Raw genomic sequence first — 19,032 nt, forward strand, 5'->3', positions numbered from 1 at the left:
TAATTTCCTGCCAGCGCAGTGGCACAATTTGCTGGCATTTTCTTTAGGATGCTTTTCATCAAGAGCCTAATGAGTGCCTGGGTTCTGGCTGATGATAAGCATGAGGCTGCCAGGGAAATGCCAAGAGGCCCCCTTGGCTCTGGAAGGCATCTCCGCCTGATTTCCCACCTCCTGCTAACTGTGGGCTGAGGCACACATGTATAGGAAATTCTCCTCTGCTCTCACTGCACTGACAAACTACAAGTGTATGCAAACAAACTTGAAAACCACTAGGACCCAGCTCCCTGATACTTGGCTATGAGGGGTTAAGCAGAAAAATGCCTTGATGGAACTCACTAAATGGACTTGTAAGCCAAACTCCTGATAATGGATATACCCAGATAACCAAGGCACACTAATGGAACACGTCCAGAGATAATCGAAGTCCCACTAATTAAATTAAATGTTTTCCCATATCTAAGAATTTACTATCTACATCCAAGTATTTTACCCAAATAGGAGGTTGCTATGATACTAGCCTAATGCAGTTAGAATAGTGATTTGTACTTTCAGAGTATTATTCATTAGTGCCCCCAAGGGTTTTGGCAAATGGGGCACTCCTGCTGGCTTGAAGGGCCTTTCATTTCCTGCCCCCTGCTCTTCCAGTCCTGTCTACATTCCCGAAATGCCATGCTTCCCCTTTCATTTGTCTTTTTCTTATGTTCCTTTACTCCTTACATTTGGAGTGATTTTCCACACCACCCCCCAAACTTTCTGAATAGCTCTTTATTTTAAAACCTAGGCTGTTCCTTAAGGCTACAAGTCCATCCAAAGGGCTGTTATATGGAGAATTTAGTATCTACATCACGGCCATGTATACAACAGAGGATTCCTAATTATTCAAGAAGAAAAAGTACAAATTTTATTATTTCCCTATAAGGTTGTCTCTCAGTCCCCGCCATTTCATCTTAGAAACAATGAATGCTGTTCATCGCTATGAGAAATTATTTTAAGAACACAGAAGAAAGCTTGCTACGAAAATCATTTTAAGAACTAGATCTGAAGATTAATGGTGAATGACACCAGTACTAAGACCTTTGTGACTCTGATACCCTGTGGGTCTGAGATTAAGTAGAAAACATGGAGATTTGATCTCGATTACGGAAGCCAAGAAATTCTTATTGATCTCGTATGTACCACATGCCCAGGTCATCAAAAGAGCAGTCTGGGCCATTCTTTACATGTGCCTCAAAAAATAAACCTCTCACAGCAATGATATAGATGAGACTTTGCTCAATATTTTGCTATCCCCCCTCCCCATCATGTTAAAAACCCACTTTCCAGAAACATTGAAAAGTGAGATCAGAGGATGGCTCCTGATGTTTGCACTTCTATGGCTCATTTTCCTCCTGACAGTCCTGGTCCCATTCACTGACAATTAAATCAGAGGCAACAAATATTCCAGACTTGCTACATCTTCTCATGAATTAAATCTGAAAGATACTTTACTTTGATATCACAAGAAAGAGAACACACCCCCTGCTTCCCCCATGATTCTTATCCCTTAATCACCAGGCCCAGACAAGAATGTCACCAGTCCTCCTTCATCTTGAGATAAGAATCCACAAGGATGAATGCTTTTGCCAAAAGGACATTATATACAAACCAAGCCATTTAACATTCCTCTTTCCTCTTTTTCTCCCTTCCCATTTTGCCTTTATTGTCCCTTCCCTTTCCTTCCACAAATATTTATTGAGTGCCCATTAGAGACCAGCTCAAACAACATCTTCCCGGGGAAGCCCTCTGTGACTTTTCCATTTTAGTGTCCTTGAACTTTTTACTTACCATCTTTGTACTTTTTACTTTACTTTTTACTTAACAACTTTTTACTTTTTACTTACTTTTTATTTTCTTCATAGCACTTATTATTATCTGATAGTTTCCATTTGTTATCTTGCTCATGACCTGTGTTTCTGTTAGAAATGCAAACTTTTTAAGCACAGGGAGATACTGTCTGTTTCACTCACTGTTTTACCTCAGTTCCTAGTATACTGTCTAGAACATATTAAGTTTATAACACTTTTTTTGAATGAATGAATGAATGGTACAAAGTACGAGAGTGTAATGTTGAAACAGAAATGCTCTTTACTCTTGTAATGAATGTTGTGTAGTAGAAAAGAAAAAAAAAAATATATATATATATCAATGTTCACTCAAAATTGTATTTAGCCAAGCTCTAGGAAGGAAAGGTAGAGGATGCTGTGAATGTGCATAACGATGTTATTTTACAATAGGCTGGAGGGGTCAGGGAAGAGTTCCTTGAGGAACTGTCTTTTAAGCTGAACTTGAAAGATAAGCATGAGTTGATTAAGCAAAAAAGGAGAATAAAAGAATTCTAGTCAGAGTAAAAAATTTTGCAGTTCCAATGAATAGAAAGAGGAGCTGTATTTAGTATATTCTTTAAAATCTTCTGCCTATTAATTTGAGTATTAGGATTGTTCAGTTAATAAAAACACGTATGATATTTCAAAAATCCCTACAGAGAAAACAGAATAGCGGTAATTAGTATTCTTGAAAAGATCAACTATATTATGACTGATCAGATGCCATTTAGTGAGACATGGAATAGAATGTTATGACTGAAATATCTGCTCATTCTCTATTTCACTTCAACAAATGTGTATTGAGCAGCTATTAGGAATCAGCCATTGAATTAAGTTTTTGGAAGATCAAGATTAACAGCCCAAATGTTTGTTCTCAAAAAGTTTAGGGGGAGAGCATTTCAACATGAGATAGAAATGTGCGTATGGCACAATAAAACATCAAGAAAGGGTGTGTGTTTTAGGCTGGAATGTCAGGGGAGACTTTCTGCAAGAGAGGATCCATAAACTGAGTCTTGAAGGTTAAATAGAATTAAGAAATTTAAGAAGTGAAGTCAGGTAGGCAGGGTGGGAGGGTGTAGAGAAAGAAAGGACTGCTTGAGAAAAGGCTTGGAAGCATGGAATAATATGATATGCGAAGAGGAGTGAGTAATTTTGCATAACTACCTTGTAAACAGATGCTGGCTTACAGGGTTGTCGTGTAGATTTGATGGGATAATGTGATGTAGAATGTGCTTGGCATAGAGTGAACCCCTAGTGAATGGTAGGGATCTAGTGAATGTGATGACGATTGCAGCATGTGGGGTCACTCCTGTGACAGGAGGGGCTGGATATGAGGTTTGAGAGGTAGGAAGGGCACAGGGTATGCCATGATAATAAACTGAGACTTTTTTTTCCTAAGGTGATAGTGTGTCAGTGAAGGATTTTAAGCTGGGGAATGATATGGTCCTATTTACAGCTTGGATACATCTTTCAGACTACAGTTAGAAAATGGAATCAAAAGATGCCGAAGACAAAAAAAAAAGTAGTTATGAGACTATTAAAATGGATCAGGAGAAGGAGGATAAGGTTATGGATTAAAACAGTGACAGTAAAAAAAAAAAAAAAGAAAAAAGGATGGATTCAAAATATAAGTATGAAGTAAAATAACAAGACTTTTTGATTGAATGGATATGGGGGAAGGGAGGTTGAGAGAGAAAAAAGTAGTCAAGCATCAATCCAGATTTTTGACTCAGGTGCTAAGTGAACGGCAATGCCATTAAATGACATAATGAATAAGGGATATGGTAGAAGAACCTGACTGATGAGGACAAAAAAGATATTAAGTTCAATTTTGGACTTGTTGAGTTTTATACACTCCTCAGATATCCAAGTAAAGGGATCCAGCACGTCAGATGGTGTGATGTTTTGAAACCATGGCCGCAGAATCTTTGATACTTCTCCATGACTGAGGAGGAAAACCCTGTTGTAGTAAAGAGACTTTCAAATTTGTACTAAAATTTTAAAATATTATGTTATATATTTGCATGCAACTATACATATTAGAACAACGATTTTAAATTGCTTAATATTTTGATTAGTGATTTTCAAAACCTCTTTGATCTTGCTGTAGTCCTTAAATTTTAAGTTTTAAATGAATGGTATTACTTAAGCCATAAACAAGAAATATATATACAACCAAATAACACAAGCTTTTATATATTCCGGGTTTGTCTAGTGGTGTTTGGCAGGGATAAAATGCTTCATTAGGAGGTTTAAAGAAGATGACCATTATCCTAATATGTCAATGTCATATTTCTTACTGGACACTAAAGCATGTTGTAAATGAGGAAAGACTGTAAGATTTGGAAGCTTTGTGGAGCATGATTGTATCTCTGCTATGCACTTAATAACAACAGATACCACTATTTTTATTGAGAATCTGTGATCCAGACATTTACATCTTATCCCTAACCCTCAGCAGAATTCTTAAAGTGGTTATTAATTTACTCATTTTAAATTTGAAGATTAAGGCTCAGTTAAATAACTTGCCCAAGGTCATTAAGTAATAGGTATGGGATTTGGACTTAGATCTATCTGATTCTGAGTGAGGTGGTAATGGTTGAACTGTGCAATGAGACAGACCTCTGTTTGGTATCAGCTCTCCACCTAAGAGCTGTGTGGTTTGAGCTAGTGTGACAACACCTTCAAGTCTCAAACATTTTATCTGTAATACAAAGGTAATACCAATTTAAAGGGTTATTTTGATAATTAAATTATATACATATTATATATGCATATGTAATAAGTGATTAATTAATGTAAGTTCTCTTCTGCTGTTTGTAGCTTCTTACACAGTTATTATGTCTCAAAATTTTTGTGTTATCCCCTATAAGAATAAAAGTTCTTCCTAGTCTAATGAGAGTTGGTATTATTTTATTTATTGATTTTTTAAAAGACAGAATTAACTAAACATGTAGAAAGGTAACCAGTAGACACAAAACTGCACATAGATTTTAAAACACCATCTAAATCTTTTGTTTATTCCTTCCTCTATCCCACCCCAATCCACCCTAGCACACTAAACTATGTTCATTAAACTAAGTAACTAAATTCCAAATAGGTAAGAATTCAATATAGAAGAAGCTTGGGAGTTTATAATCCATGGATGAAGATTTATCAAAAAAATTAATGAAGCCACCTCTTCTTCCTTCTACTCCTCCCTCACCCTTATCTCTTAGTTATTTTTTACTGGCTGAAAACTGTAGAAACTCACAACTGTAAGACTTCATTACTTTTAGAGAATACACTATGGTACGTTTACTATAAATAATTCACACCACACTACACTTGTCAAAAGAAATGAACAAAGTATATATCATGGTACAGGAGCCTTGATTTTTATTGTTTTTGCTCACTTACTCACTAATTCTCCAACTGAAGCTCCCTGTCACTGTGAATTAGAGTAGTTCTGCTGTATACAAATATTGTATTCTGGGTAATTAGATATTGGGATAGGAGCCTCTGTAAATTACTTTAACTGGTGTCAGTACTGAAGCAAATAAGTTTTAGTTCTGTTTCTAGTTTGGGTTATTTTCTGACCCTAAACAGCCTGACATAAAGGAGTGCTTTTCTTTGTCAAAGGCAGCCTTTTCAAATCTAACTGCCAGACACACTATTGAGCTATGTGCTCAATTCTAATTGGCTGAGATCTTTTCAATTCAGCAGTTTCATCTTTAATGCAATGGATGTAAGATTATGTGTAGGTCTTTTCAATGGGTTTTCCCTACTGGTGATTAGGGCAGAGGATTTGAACATAAGCAGGCTGCTGGCTATTTCTTTTGGCCAATTTAAATTGATTCATACAAGTCCTTTGTACCCCAGGGAAAGAGCAGAACAAATCCAAGTGAGTGAGGCAGCTATGGCTACTCTCAGATGGAACGGTAGAAAAGAAGAGGGAGGACAGACTGGGGAGAGGAAACATTCTAAGTATTATAAAATTGGAGCTCTGAGCAATCTGGCAGTGAAATATTGAAACTTAACCAGTAGGCTCCTGGTTACTGGTTAGAACCAAGGTCACCGGGAAAATTATTTCTAAGATTGATTTTGATATCTTTAGGTTAAAAGGGCTATGTAAATGGAAAATATTTTTCATACCTGATCCCACAGGGAGCCATAGTGGGTAAACTCTTTTCTAAAAGTATTCCAAAAGATAGTAGATAATTCTTTTCAGAACTCCAAAGCACCTCTGAATGTGCTATAACAATAGCAGAGAGGGTCAGCTAAAAATTTTGTTTGGGACAGATTAAAAATTTGCCTTCTAACCATTCAGAGATGAGTGCTGTTGAGAAAGCCTCCTAATTTTATCTTAAGAGGGTAGACTAAGATGAGCTATTCAAACTGGGCACATTCAAAAGTATTCCTTTTTAAATAGACAGACCCTGGTTATGAAGTCTCTTCTGGGTTTTCTAAGGACTGGATAGGGTACAGGGCAAGCCATGATGGGGCCATTTTTACATCATCTCTATTCCACAAAGAAAGAACTCCAAGTGAAGTTTTAGTGCTTTTTCAACTCCATCTCCAAGTTGCTCAGGAAAATCCTTGGTACGCCATATCAATTAATTTGGTGACTCCCTCTCTGAAGGAGAAAGCAAAGCCAAAGAAAACAGGGACAGTGCACTGCTGACAATATTTTAACAAGGCCATTTCAATCTTCCCTGAACACACGAAAACAATGCAACATTTCTTTAGCAAGAGAAAATAGCAACAAATTTATTTTGTTGGTTTAACTTGCTCTGCCCTAGAACATATGCAAAACCTCCATCTATCTCCTGAGTAGTAACATTCAATTTGTTAAAATTTATAGTAATAATGAAATGCAACACTGATGCCTGGCACATTAGTTGAACAAATAAGGGTGACAAGTATGGCATATATTGCAGAGACCAGTGGGTAAGTCCTCTAAGCTAAAGGATTTTTGTTGTTGTCGTTTGGTAGGAAATCTTAGGAGTTTACACAATGATTCACTGTTTTATACAGTGTGGAATTCCACAAAAAATAAAAGTAAAGCCAGTTTTCAACCATTACTCTCAATCAAGTAAAAACAAACAAAGCCAAACCCTGTGAAGAGATAAGCTGCAGCAGCTATTTCTGAGCTGTCTTCCGGAAGACTAATGATTTGTAAACAGTCTTTCGCTGAAAACTCAAATTTATTGAGAGACACTGTCTGAGAATCATTGGAATAAATGCAACATAACTAGAACTTAGTAAGGCCTCTCGAGGCTTCAGAATATGTAAGATTTTCCAACTGATATGCAAATATATAATTACCTGGACTTTCTTTTACACAAAGTAGAAGGCAGTTATACCTAACAGAAATGTATATAGTTATTCATCAAAAGACACGTACGTGACATGTACATGTATAACAACAGTGTTCCTAATAGTCCCCAATTGAAAATTATCCAAATGCCCTGAAAAAGCAGAATGAATGAATTGTGATATAATTAAAAACATAATACCATACAAGAATGAACAGTCTAGAGCTACCTGCAACAATATGGATGAATTTCACAAACTGTTGGTCAAAAGAGGCCAGACATAAAGATGTATATAGTGTAGCATTTCACTTATATTAAGTACAGAAAGAGGTAAAGCTAGTCTATGCCTCGAAAAGGCAGTGGTACCCTCTTTGGAGAGTGAGTGGAAGACAATGAAAGTAGGGCTTCTGGGTGCTGACCATGTTCAGTTTCTTCATCTGGACGCTGAGTGAGTTCAGTTTGTGAAAATTCATTGAGCTATAATGTGCAAGTATGCGTGTGTGTGCACGCGTGTGTTTACACAATACTCAAGTAAAAAGTAAAAAACATAACAGGCCTATACCTTAACTCATTCCTTGCTATTCCATGTCTGTTCACTTGTCTCTAGTAAAGTAACTCCTATATCATTTCCTCACTAGCAGTCTGCAGACCTATATGTTTTTCTTTCTCCTTGTCTATATGCTTACAATAGCTCTCTATTTCTATCCATCAAACTTCATCTCTCTGTTCATTAATGGACTTCCATGTCCTATTTCAGGCAGAAAACCTTTTAGATCATCTTGGTAGCCTAAGAAATCTTCCAGTTTAGTAATTTCTCTTTTTAAGTATGGTTTTCTAAGGTTCTAACATTTAAAAAGATAAGAATACTTCTTTACACACTTTAAACATCCTAATAAGACAATGCAGGCATCAAAGTCTGATATATTTTACAGTATTTAGTTGTAACTCTGATTTCAATACTGTTCCATGTCACCTGAAAATTTACACTCTGTTGGAGTTTATGCGTTTATGTAGAGCTCTCTTAAGAGGTATAGTATATTTTAATAACAATGACAAAGATGCTATTTTACCTTCTAATTGTGTCTAGTTTCCTCTCCTTTAAAATGAAAAATTCACTATTAATAATCTTTATTTCTGGACTACTACTATTACCACTGTTATTATTACTGAAATGCCAATTATTAGGTATTTATTTTGTGCCAGCCACATTTATAAGCAATTTGCACATATTATCTCATTTAATCTTTACAATCTTATGAAGTTGTTATTGTCCTTATTTTTCAGATGAAAAACTAAAGCTCAGCAAGAATAAATAACTTGCCCAAGATCAAGCAACATGGTTTGATTTAAAACCAGGTGTTCTGCCCAAGCTTTCACCTCTTTGAGCTCAAATAAGTTTATACTTAAGCACTAAACACTGGTTGCCTTACTTTTTCTAGTGCAGGCATTGTTAGCAGGGTTAGATGTGACAAATACTCCCTTTCTTTCTTTGCATTAATTTCATTTTTAATAATTTGAATCCACAGCAAAATTCTCCTATATAAGAGATAAAGACTAGTTCTGCATCTACTCTAAGAAAGTAACTATCATTACCTATCACAATTTTGTTTCTCCAGTATCTAGAAATGTGATAGCTCCTTCTCCCTTCAAAATGCCAATACCAAGAATGCCTTCAGCTCATCTGCAGCCCAGGAGTTGCTTTCCCTATTGTACTCTTTGATCCAAGTCTACAACGATTCAAATACAATCTCCAGAGGAAATGGGAGCATACAAGTCATGCAAGCAAAAGAATTACTGACGCACTGGCATAATCTGTGCACACAGTTCAATGTTATCACTATAGAGATGCAATGGTGAAAAACATACCTTTTTCATAAGCCCACATTAAACATGTCTGCTCATCTTTTTCACCACTAGACCTGCTTGGATCACAAGCTACCAGATTCATATCAGCTCCGTTATCCAGTAAGAACTGAACCAGGTGAATGTGACCATGGTAGCAAGCAGAGTGCAATCCTATAATAGAATAAGAATGAAAGTGTGAAAGGAGAAAAGGGGAAAACTGAAACCCAATTTTCAAAAGACAGTCATTACCACATAATAGAATTGTTGCCAGAGATATACAGCAAGGGTTGATTTCTTTGACAAAGAATTAATTCTGTCTTTGAGCAAACAAGACATAGTTTAGGAAAAGAAGTACCTAGTTGATCTATATAGACTACCTTTTGCTTAGCACAATTTCTAGTATTTCTATATCCACTGTAATTACCAGAATAAATGTTAGCAACTTTGTACAAATCAAAGAACAAAGACCCCAAACAAGGGTTTTTTTTCAGCAGCAAGCCAAGGGCAAGGCAGTGTGATCAGTCTGTTCCTGGTGCAGATCATAATGGGTGCATTGACTGTAGATACTTTAGCACAATAATGAAACTGACCAAAAGTCAGTCTTCTTTTTATTATTACCATGCACCATCAATTCAAATGATATCATTGATAAAATATTCCCCCTCAATGGGGTTGACCACTCCCACACCGCCCCCCCCCCCCAGCCCACCACTTTCCTTGAGCATTCACATGCATCAGAAACTGGTGATGTTCTCACCACAGTCTTACCTGTGTGCCCATCCCTTCCTTGGTGGTTGATGCTTATGATATTCTGATCAAGAAGAAATTTAACCAGGTCAATGCTCTTGCCATAGGTACAAGCACTGCAAAAATATAACACAGGGAAAATAGAAGGCTGACTGTATGCACTCCAAATTAATATGTTGAAGCCTTAACTCCCATAACCTTATAATGTGACTATAATTTAAAGAGGTATAATTTACAGAGGTAATTAAGTGGAAATGGAATAATTAGGATGGGCCCTCACCAAATATGACTGGTGTCCTTATAAGAAGGGAAGATAAGTATACAGATGACATGAACAGAGGGACAACCATGTAAAGACACAAAAAGAAGGTGGCCATCTGCAATACAAAGAGAAAGGCCTCAGAAGAAACCGAACCTGACACCTTGATCTTGGACTTCCAGCCTCTAGAACTGTAAGAAAATAAATTTCTGGTGTTCAAGCCACCCAGTCTGTGGTATTTAGTTATGGTAGCCCTAGAAAATTAAAACAGCCCTGATTCACCCAGGCTATTCTAGATGCTGATGTTTATATAAGTGCCAAAAAGACAGATGAGAGAAGGAGGGAAAGAGAGAGGAGAAGGAGGTGGTAAGAAAAAAAAAGCATATAAAGCAATAAAATCCTAAGATTCTCAAATATGGGCCTTCAAGAAAGGAGCTGTATAAAATTTCTAGCATTTTCTTATTAAATATTAAATATTTCCTATGATATTAATTCTTTTCTAGGCATTCTGCAGGGCAACTGAATGGAATGGGGGAATGCAGGAAGGTTCTGAGAGATTTAGGTGACAAGTTAGACTTGTGATTGCACCTGAAGTGGGAAGAGGGGCAGTCTTGTGAGATCTGATGCTAATTCCAGGTAGGCAGTGCCAAACTGAAATGAATTTTAGGACACCCACTCGGCATCTGTAGAGAACTGGAGGATTGTTTGATGTAGAAAAATCTCACACAAAACTGGTATCATGTGTTTCAGAAGTGAGGTATTGAGTGTTGAGGTAGAGTACAGAAAAACAGTGTTTTTTCCTTCCAGATTTGTTCTAGAAGTGGTAGTTCACTGTGTCTTACTCTTCCCTCTCCCTGGGATGACTTTGCCTAAATCCTTTTTCTCTCATGGGATATTATTATTTTCTTTAAATAAATGCCATTATTTATCTAGTTGAACTATTGCTTCCTCTATGAAGTCTTCTCATGAACCAAAGGCTGAGTTCATTGCTATCTCCTCTGTTTCCTTGTAATTTCAGTTTTATGGCACTTATCATATTGTGTTATGGTAATGAATACACCTCTGTGTGTTTTGATACCTTACAATAGAGTTCCCTTAAGGAGGGAAGGGACTGTGTCATGTTAATGTTCCTACCAGCAACAACACAAGGCAGGTCCTTAACAAGCCTTTCTTGAATAATTAAGTGAATAAAAAACAACCATCTCAGTGTAATAGATCATATCACCATTAGTTATTTGTATTATAAATAGGACCATTAACACTATACTTTTAATGTTCCATTGTCTGAATTACCTCATTTTTTCTGTTCAAAGCAACTATTTATAGGAAATGATGAATTCTGAACATATATATATATGTGTGTGTGTGTGTGTGTGTGTGTGTACGTGTGTATACAAATGTGTATACATACAGACATATGAAAACAATAACAGGAATGTACTAAGTGCTGACTATGTGTAAAGCACTGTGATTTGTACATAGAAAAATTCATAACTGTAGTCAGTTCCTTATGTAAAAGGAGAATTTCTTTTATAAATATGTACTTAAAATAAATAGAATAAAAATATTAATATGTTATTCCTAGTAGCCACAGGTTTGCACAAAATAAAACAATTGGATACATACTTTTAACTCACTTCACTAATCTTGTCATATAGACAATCTTCTGAAGGTGACAATAACCCTCTGATTATAGTCGGTTTCAATTTATGTGCACAAAGTAGCAAAATGATTTGAAAACTAGCCTGTGGTGTCAGCCTCCACAAGAATGACCTAATGGGTAGAGGACACTAGTAACCCATACATATCAGTTCTGCCAACTGTCCCCTTCAGGGACAAATTCCACTGGTACTCTTTGAAGGCATGATCTGAAGAGTTCTTGCATCTGTTCTGTTACAGAGTGTGTAGAAAACAGACAAAATATTTTGGTACTAGAACATGGAGATATATAAAAACACAGGATTTGGAATTAGTCAGGCATTTAATACATGTTTTTCTAGCCATAAGAATCTTTGGCAAGTTACTTAGTTTTCTTGAGCCTCAATTTTCTCATTGGTAAAAAAGGGATAGTAAATCCAAACTTCATAAAATGGTTATGAGGATTAAATGAGATAATGAAAGCAAATCATCCAGCACATATTCATTGTTCCATAAATGGTAGTTTTCTTCACCTCCCTTTTGGCTGACCTCTTTGGGTGATAAGAAAAATCTGGAAATCCAAGTGAAATTTGACAAGTTGATGTCTGATGCAGAAGTGTAAGCTTAGTTTTAGTTCAGTATTAAAAAAAAGTGTCTCATTTCTATTATTCACTAGTACAGGACAAACACTACGTAAATAACATACTAGTCTCAAATACATGTTTTAGAGGTTGCTAACTAGCCGAGAGATCTGTAATATGTAGGTAAATAATCTTATGTTCAAGGTTTACTCAATTCAAATGACTATGTTTTTATTTTTATAAGCAAAACAGTAACCTGTTAAAAAATGAGGGTTTTAAATTTTATAAAACATCTGCCCTCCTTCTGGACATTTTAGGGAGTTATGCGCTTGAGTTCTTAGCAAACTTTTCCCTCCCTCTCTCTCTTTCTTTCTTTTTTTCTTTGTCACAACTTTTCCAAACCCAGCTGCTCCTTCAGGGTGCTTTTCCAGAGCACGTTGCAAAGGACTCTAATTGATTCCTAGCAAGGAGCTAATGCCTTCTTAGGTACCTCAGTGGCCACCCTGACTAAGCTCTTACAGGCTGACAGATGGACGTCTTAGATAGGTAGATACATTTGCACATAAGGTTTAAGTGGTAAGGAAAAAAATGTCACATTTGATGCTGATGAATTCTGGTAATGAGATTCTTGTCGGAGGAGGATTATGGGCACTGCTCCTTTTGGCAGCTTTCTGCAGAGTGAAGTGGAATAGAAGCAATATGCTTACAGATGTTGATATGCCTGTTGCCTTGGCAACATCATTCCCTGTCTTTGTGGCTGCTGCCAGGAAGGCAGCATCTGGCTCTGGCCCCATCTGTTGTACTGACTGCAGCATCTGCGTCTACCTTTTCTTCTGTGCATCTAGCTTGGGCTCCTTGTCCTCTGCCCACCCTCTGGTCTTGCTCTCTGATTGCAACATCTGCCACTATTCATTCTTGCTTTATGTACATGACTTCCGGTGTTGTAGGGTGTTAGCTAAGTTTAGAGGCTATTGCACTTAAATATTCTTTTACCTGTGAAAAGCCGTTTCACTGAAGATGTTTTCTTTAGTCAGACTTTCTATTCCTGATATTTGGATGATTTCCTTGGCAACTTCAAATTTGCCATTGTAGCATGCCCTAGAGTTAAGAAAATATTTTGAGAATAGTAAGAAGGTACACGTAGTATACCTGGAGTACCTATGGAAGTATACATAATACTCACAGGTGCAAAGGGGTGTCTCCATAGATATTAACAACATGTGGCTGAACTTCTAAATTGCTCTGGAGCAGGTACTTCACTATATCGTGGTGTCCAAAGCGAGAACAGAAATGGAGTGGAACATGATCTTCATTGTCCTGAGCATTCACTGTCATCAAAAGAAAGGGAAAGATATGTTATCTGGAGTCCTCTATTTCTCAACCTGCTCATGTGTAGTATCAGGGACTTTTCTAAGTGCCTGAGAGACTCCTGGAAATTGCCAATTAATGACAATAGTAAAGGAAATTAAGTGCCACCAATTAAAAAAGTTATAATTCTATCCTATAGCCTATTTCCACATTAAGCAGGCTTTCTTCTAGCTCCCATAAATCTATGGAATGCATCTAATCAAATCTACCTTGCATACCATATGACCCAGCAATCCCACTACTGGGCACATACCCTGAGAAAACCATAATTCAAAAAGAATCATGTACCACAATGTTCACTGCAGCTCTATTTACAATAGCCAGGACATGGAAGCAACCTAAGTGTCCATCGACAGATGAATGGATAAAGAAGATGTGGCACATATATACAATGGAATATTACTCAGCCATAAAAGGAAACGAAATTGAGTTATTTGTAGTGAGGTGGATGGACCTAGAATCTGTCATACAGAGTGAAGTAAGTCAGAAAGAGAAAAACAAATACTGTATGCTAATACATATATCTGAAGAAACTAGGAGCAGGACAGGAATAAAGACGCAGATGTAGAGAATGGACTTGAGGACATGGAGAGGGGAAGGGTAAGCTGGGACGAAGTGAGAGAATGGCATGGACATATATACACTACCAAATGTAAAATAGATAGCTAGTGGGAAGCAGCTGCATAGCTTAGGGAGATCAGCTCGGTGTTTTGTGACCACCTAGAGGGGTGGGATAGGGAGGGTGGGAGGGAGACGCAAGAGGGAGGAGATATGGGGATATATGTATATGTATAGCTGATTCACTTTATTATAAAGCAGAAACTAACACACCAGTGTAAAGCAATTATACTCCAATAAAGATGTTAAAAAAAAAATCTACCTTGCACAATGGAAGAGTTCAGGAAACTAATAAGTATCTAAAAGGTACTCATAGCCTTATTTCCACAAGTATCTCCTTTCAAATTGATTCCCCTTTCACCCCCATGGAAGATGTTAAAAATTTCAGACTCTGGACAGAGCACCATTTCCCAAAATTTTGGCTCAATATGTAAGCGTGGGACCTAGTACTCTGTATGTTCGCAATACTGTGTAGGAGGTTCTGATGTCCCCTTAACTGAGAAATGTCATACTGCGGTATACAAAGCATGGTATAATGAAAAGGCAGCAAGTTTTAGAGTGAGGAAGACCTCATTAATTGTATTACCTAAGATAGTTATTTAACATTAACTGTTAAATTGATTACTCAGTAGTGGGCATTTGACCTTCTCTTTGTCCAATCCAGCCTTATAACCTCTTCTGACATTTGGGAAATTCCCTATACTGAAAGTACTGACTAGAGGCCAAGATCACCTTTTATCATAGAAGCTGAAAATATGCTTTCCAAGCCTCCTTTGCAGTTAGGGGCACAGAATTAGTAGAGGGTGACCATATGTTCTGGTTTAGGCTTGTTATCCTAGCATAATTTTTAATAGTGACCCTTTCACTCTCAACCACACCCTGGTTGGACACTTATCTACAGGCTCTTCCAATCAACATGTTATTTCAGACTCTGACATCAGAGCTGATGACACACAAAAGGAGAGTCTATTCTATCTTGGCAAAGTAGCAGTGGTAGAATAGCTCCATCTAATTTCCAGTGGTACTGTTGCCCAGCCACAGACTGGGTGCCCTGCATTGTTGGTACCAGAAACACAAGTGTTGGTGTGTGTGCCTAGCTGGGGTGGCAGTGTGCCTTCAAATGATTAGTTTTGGGGTGTGATTCTGGACACTATTTCTCACTGTGAGAATTCCAAACCTGGCTTTCTACTCTGTCCTGGGGAAGAGTCTGTGTGCTAATTGATATCCTTTAATATTTCCCCTCATGCTTAAATTAGCAAGCATTAGTTTCCAACACTTGCAAATAAGAACACCTGACTGACACACAGTCATTCCTCAACAAGTATTAAATAATCAATATGCACCAAGCACCATGCTAGGTGTTGGAGATATTGATTTCTTATAAGTAACAGTGGATATAATAACACTATTGGTGCAGCAGGGATGCTGAAAGGATTAAAGGAGATCATTTCTAGAAAGTGTCTAGCATGATGCTTATCACAAATTAGATACTTAATAAAAATCTTCACTCTCCCTTTTTACTAATTTCCCTCTTAGAATTTTGCTAAGTGCTAAGGCCAATAAGCTATAAATGCATAGAGTCTATACCCTCAAATAATTTACAATCTAGTTGAATAGTCAATAATTACAGGCCTGAAGTAATAACAAATCAACACCAAGCTGCTAAATTCTAGATCTGCTTTAGCACAATTTTTAAAACCAAAAATAACCAGATCGACTGCTCTACAACCATTTGTTTTATTATTTTACTACTTTGTCCATCTGTACAGGGTGTTTTATTCAAAATAGAAAATAATAGCCCTTAACAAATCCCATTCATTCTCATTCTTATATATATCTATAAAAGAAATTATCCATAGAACCAAACGAATTGATAGAATTACTTTTTTAATGATGAAGCATTGGAAGGGAAAAAAAGGCAAGATAAGAGTTAATTAAAAAAAGTTCAAATATAATCATCATTTAACATTTAATGAACACTGGTTTAGGCCTGATAGCTGCTATATTTGTAGACAATAATTCTTATTTTATCAACCTGCAAGATCTTAAGCCAAAGGGAAATCTTTAACAAAGTTCCTGAACTCCTCCTCCCAAGACTGTTATTGAAAAATAAATCTTTGAATCTTTTCTATTAATGAGTGGCTCAGAAGGACACACTTCCTCTAGAAGAATTTTCCTGGTTGTTTTGATTATCTTCCTTTTTAAGATACTTTTCCTTTGTTCACATTCGTTGGAAGCCAGGGAAAGTCAATACCATGAGTCAAAGCTTGAGGACAGCAGGGAGTCCAGGGCACCAGGAGGTCACATGTGAGTTCTTGAGGGCGAGAGGGGACATTGTAAAGCAGAATGAAGCACAATATTCCATTAATTCATAATTTTCCTTTAGCCATACCTGGCCCCACCCAACATTATTCTTCTCTAGTTGAATCAATAAACTTCAAAGCAGACTCTTTACTTGGTGAATTACCTGAAATGGCCTAGACATTATTCCCATCAAAGAAGATATAAATACCAACCAAAGGGACAAGCCAGGAGAAATCTGCATCAGACGCAGAGTTTATATATACATATACCTGTATTTCTGCTTCAGTCTTTCTGATCCCTTAATTTTGTCTTGGACCAATTTGCAAAAACAAAAAGTACATATATTATTATTCTTACCTGAGGAAAACTGAATGTATGAATGATATTCTGTTTGCTCTAACATCTTATTTAGAGATTTAAGTAAAGGAAAATTTCAAGCAAAGGAATACATGTAAATCATTATTAGGAAAATATTTGGTCACTAGTCCTCTACTTTGAAGAGAGTATATGTTCAGTAATGTCTTTTGAAAGAAAGATCGGATGAATGGGTAGGTAGCTGGATGCTACTTCTTGCTTATTTCTGCTCATTGATCTTAAAGATAAAATAAACATTTCCATATTAACCCAGCAATGTTAGGACATCCCACCAGCTCTCTAAAGCAACTCCCAAGTGTGTCTTAAATAAATTTTCAGTAACAAATCTGTGTGATAGTTCTGACAAGACACATTTTTAAAAATAAATTACTTCTCCTTATTGACCATGCCCTAGAAATTTTTGTGACTTTCCCTAGTATCCAGTTCTCCAGTTAAGAGAACTATAGCATTCAACATTCAGATGACAAAAAATTAATAGTTTCTGAATTTAACATTTTCCATTTTTAACTTTATTAAAATGATAAATTGTGAGAATTGTGTCTCTATTTTCCTCCTATGGAGTGCAGCAATATTTTGACCTTTTCAATCTCATTCGATAAGCATTGCAGTTCTCCTTTTTAATTGCCTTACGAGGTACAAGGAAGAAGACTAGAGACTTAAAACATATGTGACTGAAGAGGTCAACCTCACAAACATGCGGAACGTGCTTTCGGAAATACATTTTGGCTAATTTGCAACTTGAATTTATTTTCATTTGTGACATTCTGTTACCACGGAAACATGCTGTAAATACCAGATTTCAAATTGCACTCCTTTTGGGGTCATTCATTTATTCTTCCCCTTAGGTCCATTAACCACAGGCAAAGTCCAGATCTAAAATAAATCATCTGGAGGCTTAGATACATTTTGGAATAAGTAAACCAGCTGATAATAAATCTTGTGCAGTGTCCAGCAGCACAAAAGATTTTCTGATTTATTCTTTGCAATTGGTTGAAGTGCAAAAGGGACTTAAATATCAAGTGTATATTAGAAGGAAGTAAAAATACTTAAAAATCTGAGTCATGTCACTTGATTTTTTTAAATGATTGAGTAGGAGGCATGTAGTGCTTGTGTGAGTCAGAAAGAAAATGTTAAAAATTATATCATATGACGCTGGTATGTACCGGGAATACGGGTGCAGTACACATTTCAATGCCTTTTGTAGAAGAGTCCTTTGATCCTGGAGACATGCTGATCATAAATGACACTCATTTTGACACCACTGAGCTTTGGAGTTGTGCAGAGGAATAAAAGGCTGAGGTTGGCCTTGATAATAAAGGAAAAATGTGAGCGGTTCCTGACCGCTTGGAAGAGTGAGGCAGTTTCAAAAACAATTATGTGTTCGGTGATTCACATTGGTGTACGTCTGCCTATCCTAAACCAACAGAATCAAAGAGACTGCTTAAACAAGGTCCAGACAACAGCATTCCTTGCATCCTGACAACACAAGTTGTTTATCATAATGCTACAGAAAAAATTCCTGAGTTATTACACACTGGCTCAGAAAATGATACAAACTACGTTGTTACCAAATAAAATGGCCCTGTTTCCAACATGGAAATGAAATTGCCCTAGCCTCTTGCTACAGTTGTCTCTGGCCTTTGTGTTTTCCTTAGAGTAATGAAAACATTGATTAGCTTTATTAACTGAATATCAATCTCAATTTTGGACCAAGGAAATGGCAGTTCTATAGATCTGACAACCTTGTGCTTTTGGAAATGTGCATCATTTCTGCTGCAAAGGCCAGCAGTTCTTACAGCTGGGCTTTTAATTAGGTCTCTTGGGGGTCAGTGGAAGAATGCTGGATATGCCTGAGAGAATTTAATGACAAGATGTAACTATGAGTGAATTTGCGTCAAAAAATTAAGTTTGTGAGGAACAGGAAAAAAAGAGAAAGAAAGCTTTTTCTCAATACTTTCAATTTTCCAAAATTCATTTTGTAATTAAAAAACTAAAACGTTGCAGGAAATTCTATTCTACTAAATGCATCTAAAATCTTTCTGTGCATTCTAAAGGTTTTTTCCCCAACCTGATCACATTCTAACTCTATTTCCATTAAAAATAACAGTAGTATCAAATACTGGGGAGGATGTGGGGAG

At 36.7% G+C, this 19,032-nt stretch overlaps 1 protein-coding gene across 1 annotated transcript in view; it reads right to left on the reverse strand.

The window, feature by feature from the left end:
• TNNI3K (TNNI3 interacting kinase) overlaps positions 1-19,032 on the reverse strand; it is a 286,650-nt gene that overhangs the window by 181,909 nt on the left and 85,709 nt on the right. The window contains exons 8-11 of the mRNA XM_061186445.1: positions 13,413-13,557; positions 13,223-13,327; positions 9,773-9,867; positions 9,026-9,175 (exon numbers count right to left, since the gene is read on the reverse strand). Coding sequence (XP_061042428.1) covers positions 9,026-9,175; positions 9,773-9,867; positions 13,223-13,327; positions 13,413-13,557 — 495 coding nt within the window. The remainder of the gene's footprint in view (positions 1-9,025; positions 9,176-9,772; positions 9,868-13,222; positions 13,328-13,412; positions 13,558-19,032) is intronic.

The sequence above is a fragment of the Eubalaena glacialis genome, chromosome 3 (assembly GCF_028564815.1).
Source record: "Eubalaena glacialis isolate mEubGla1 chromosome 3, mEubGla1.1.hap2.+ XY, whole genome shotgun sequence".
NCBI lineage: Eukaryota > Metazoa > Chordata > Mammalia > Artiodactyla > Balaenidae > Eubalaena > Eubalaena glacialis.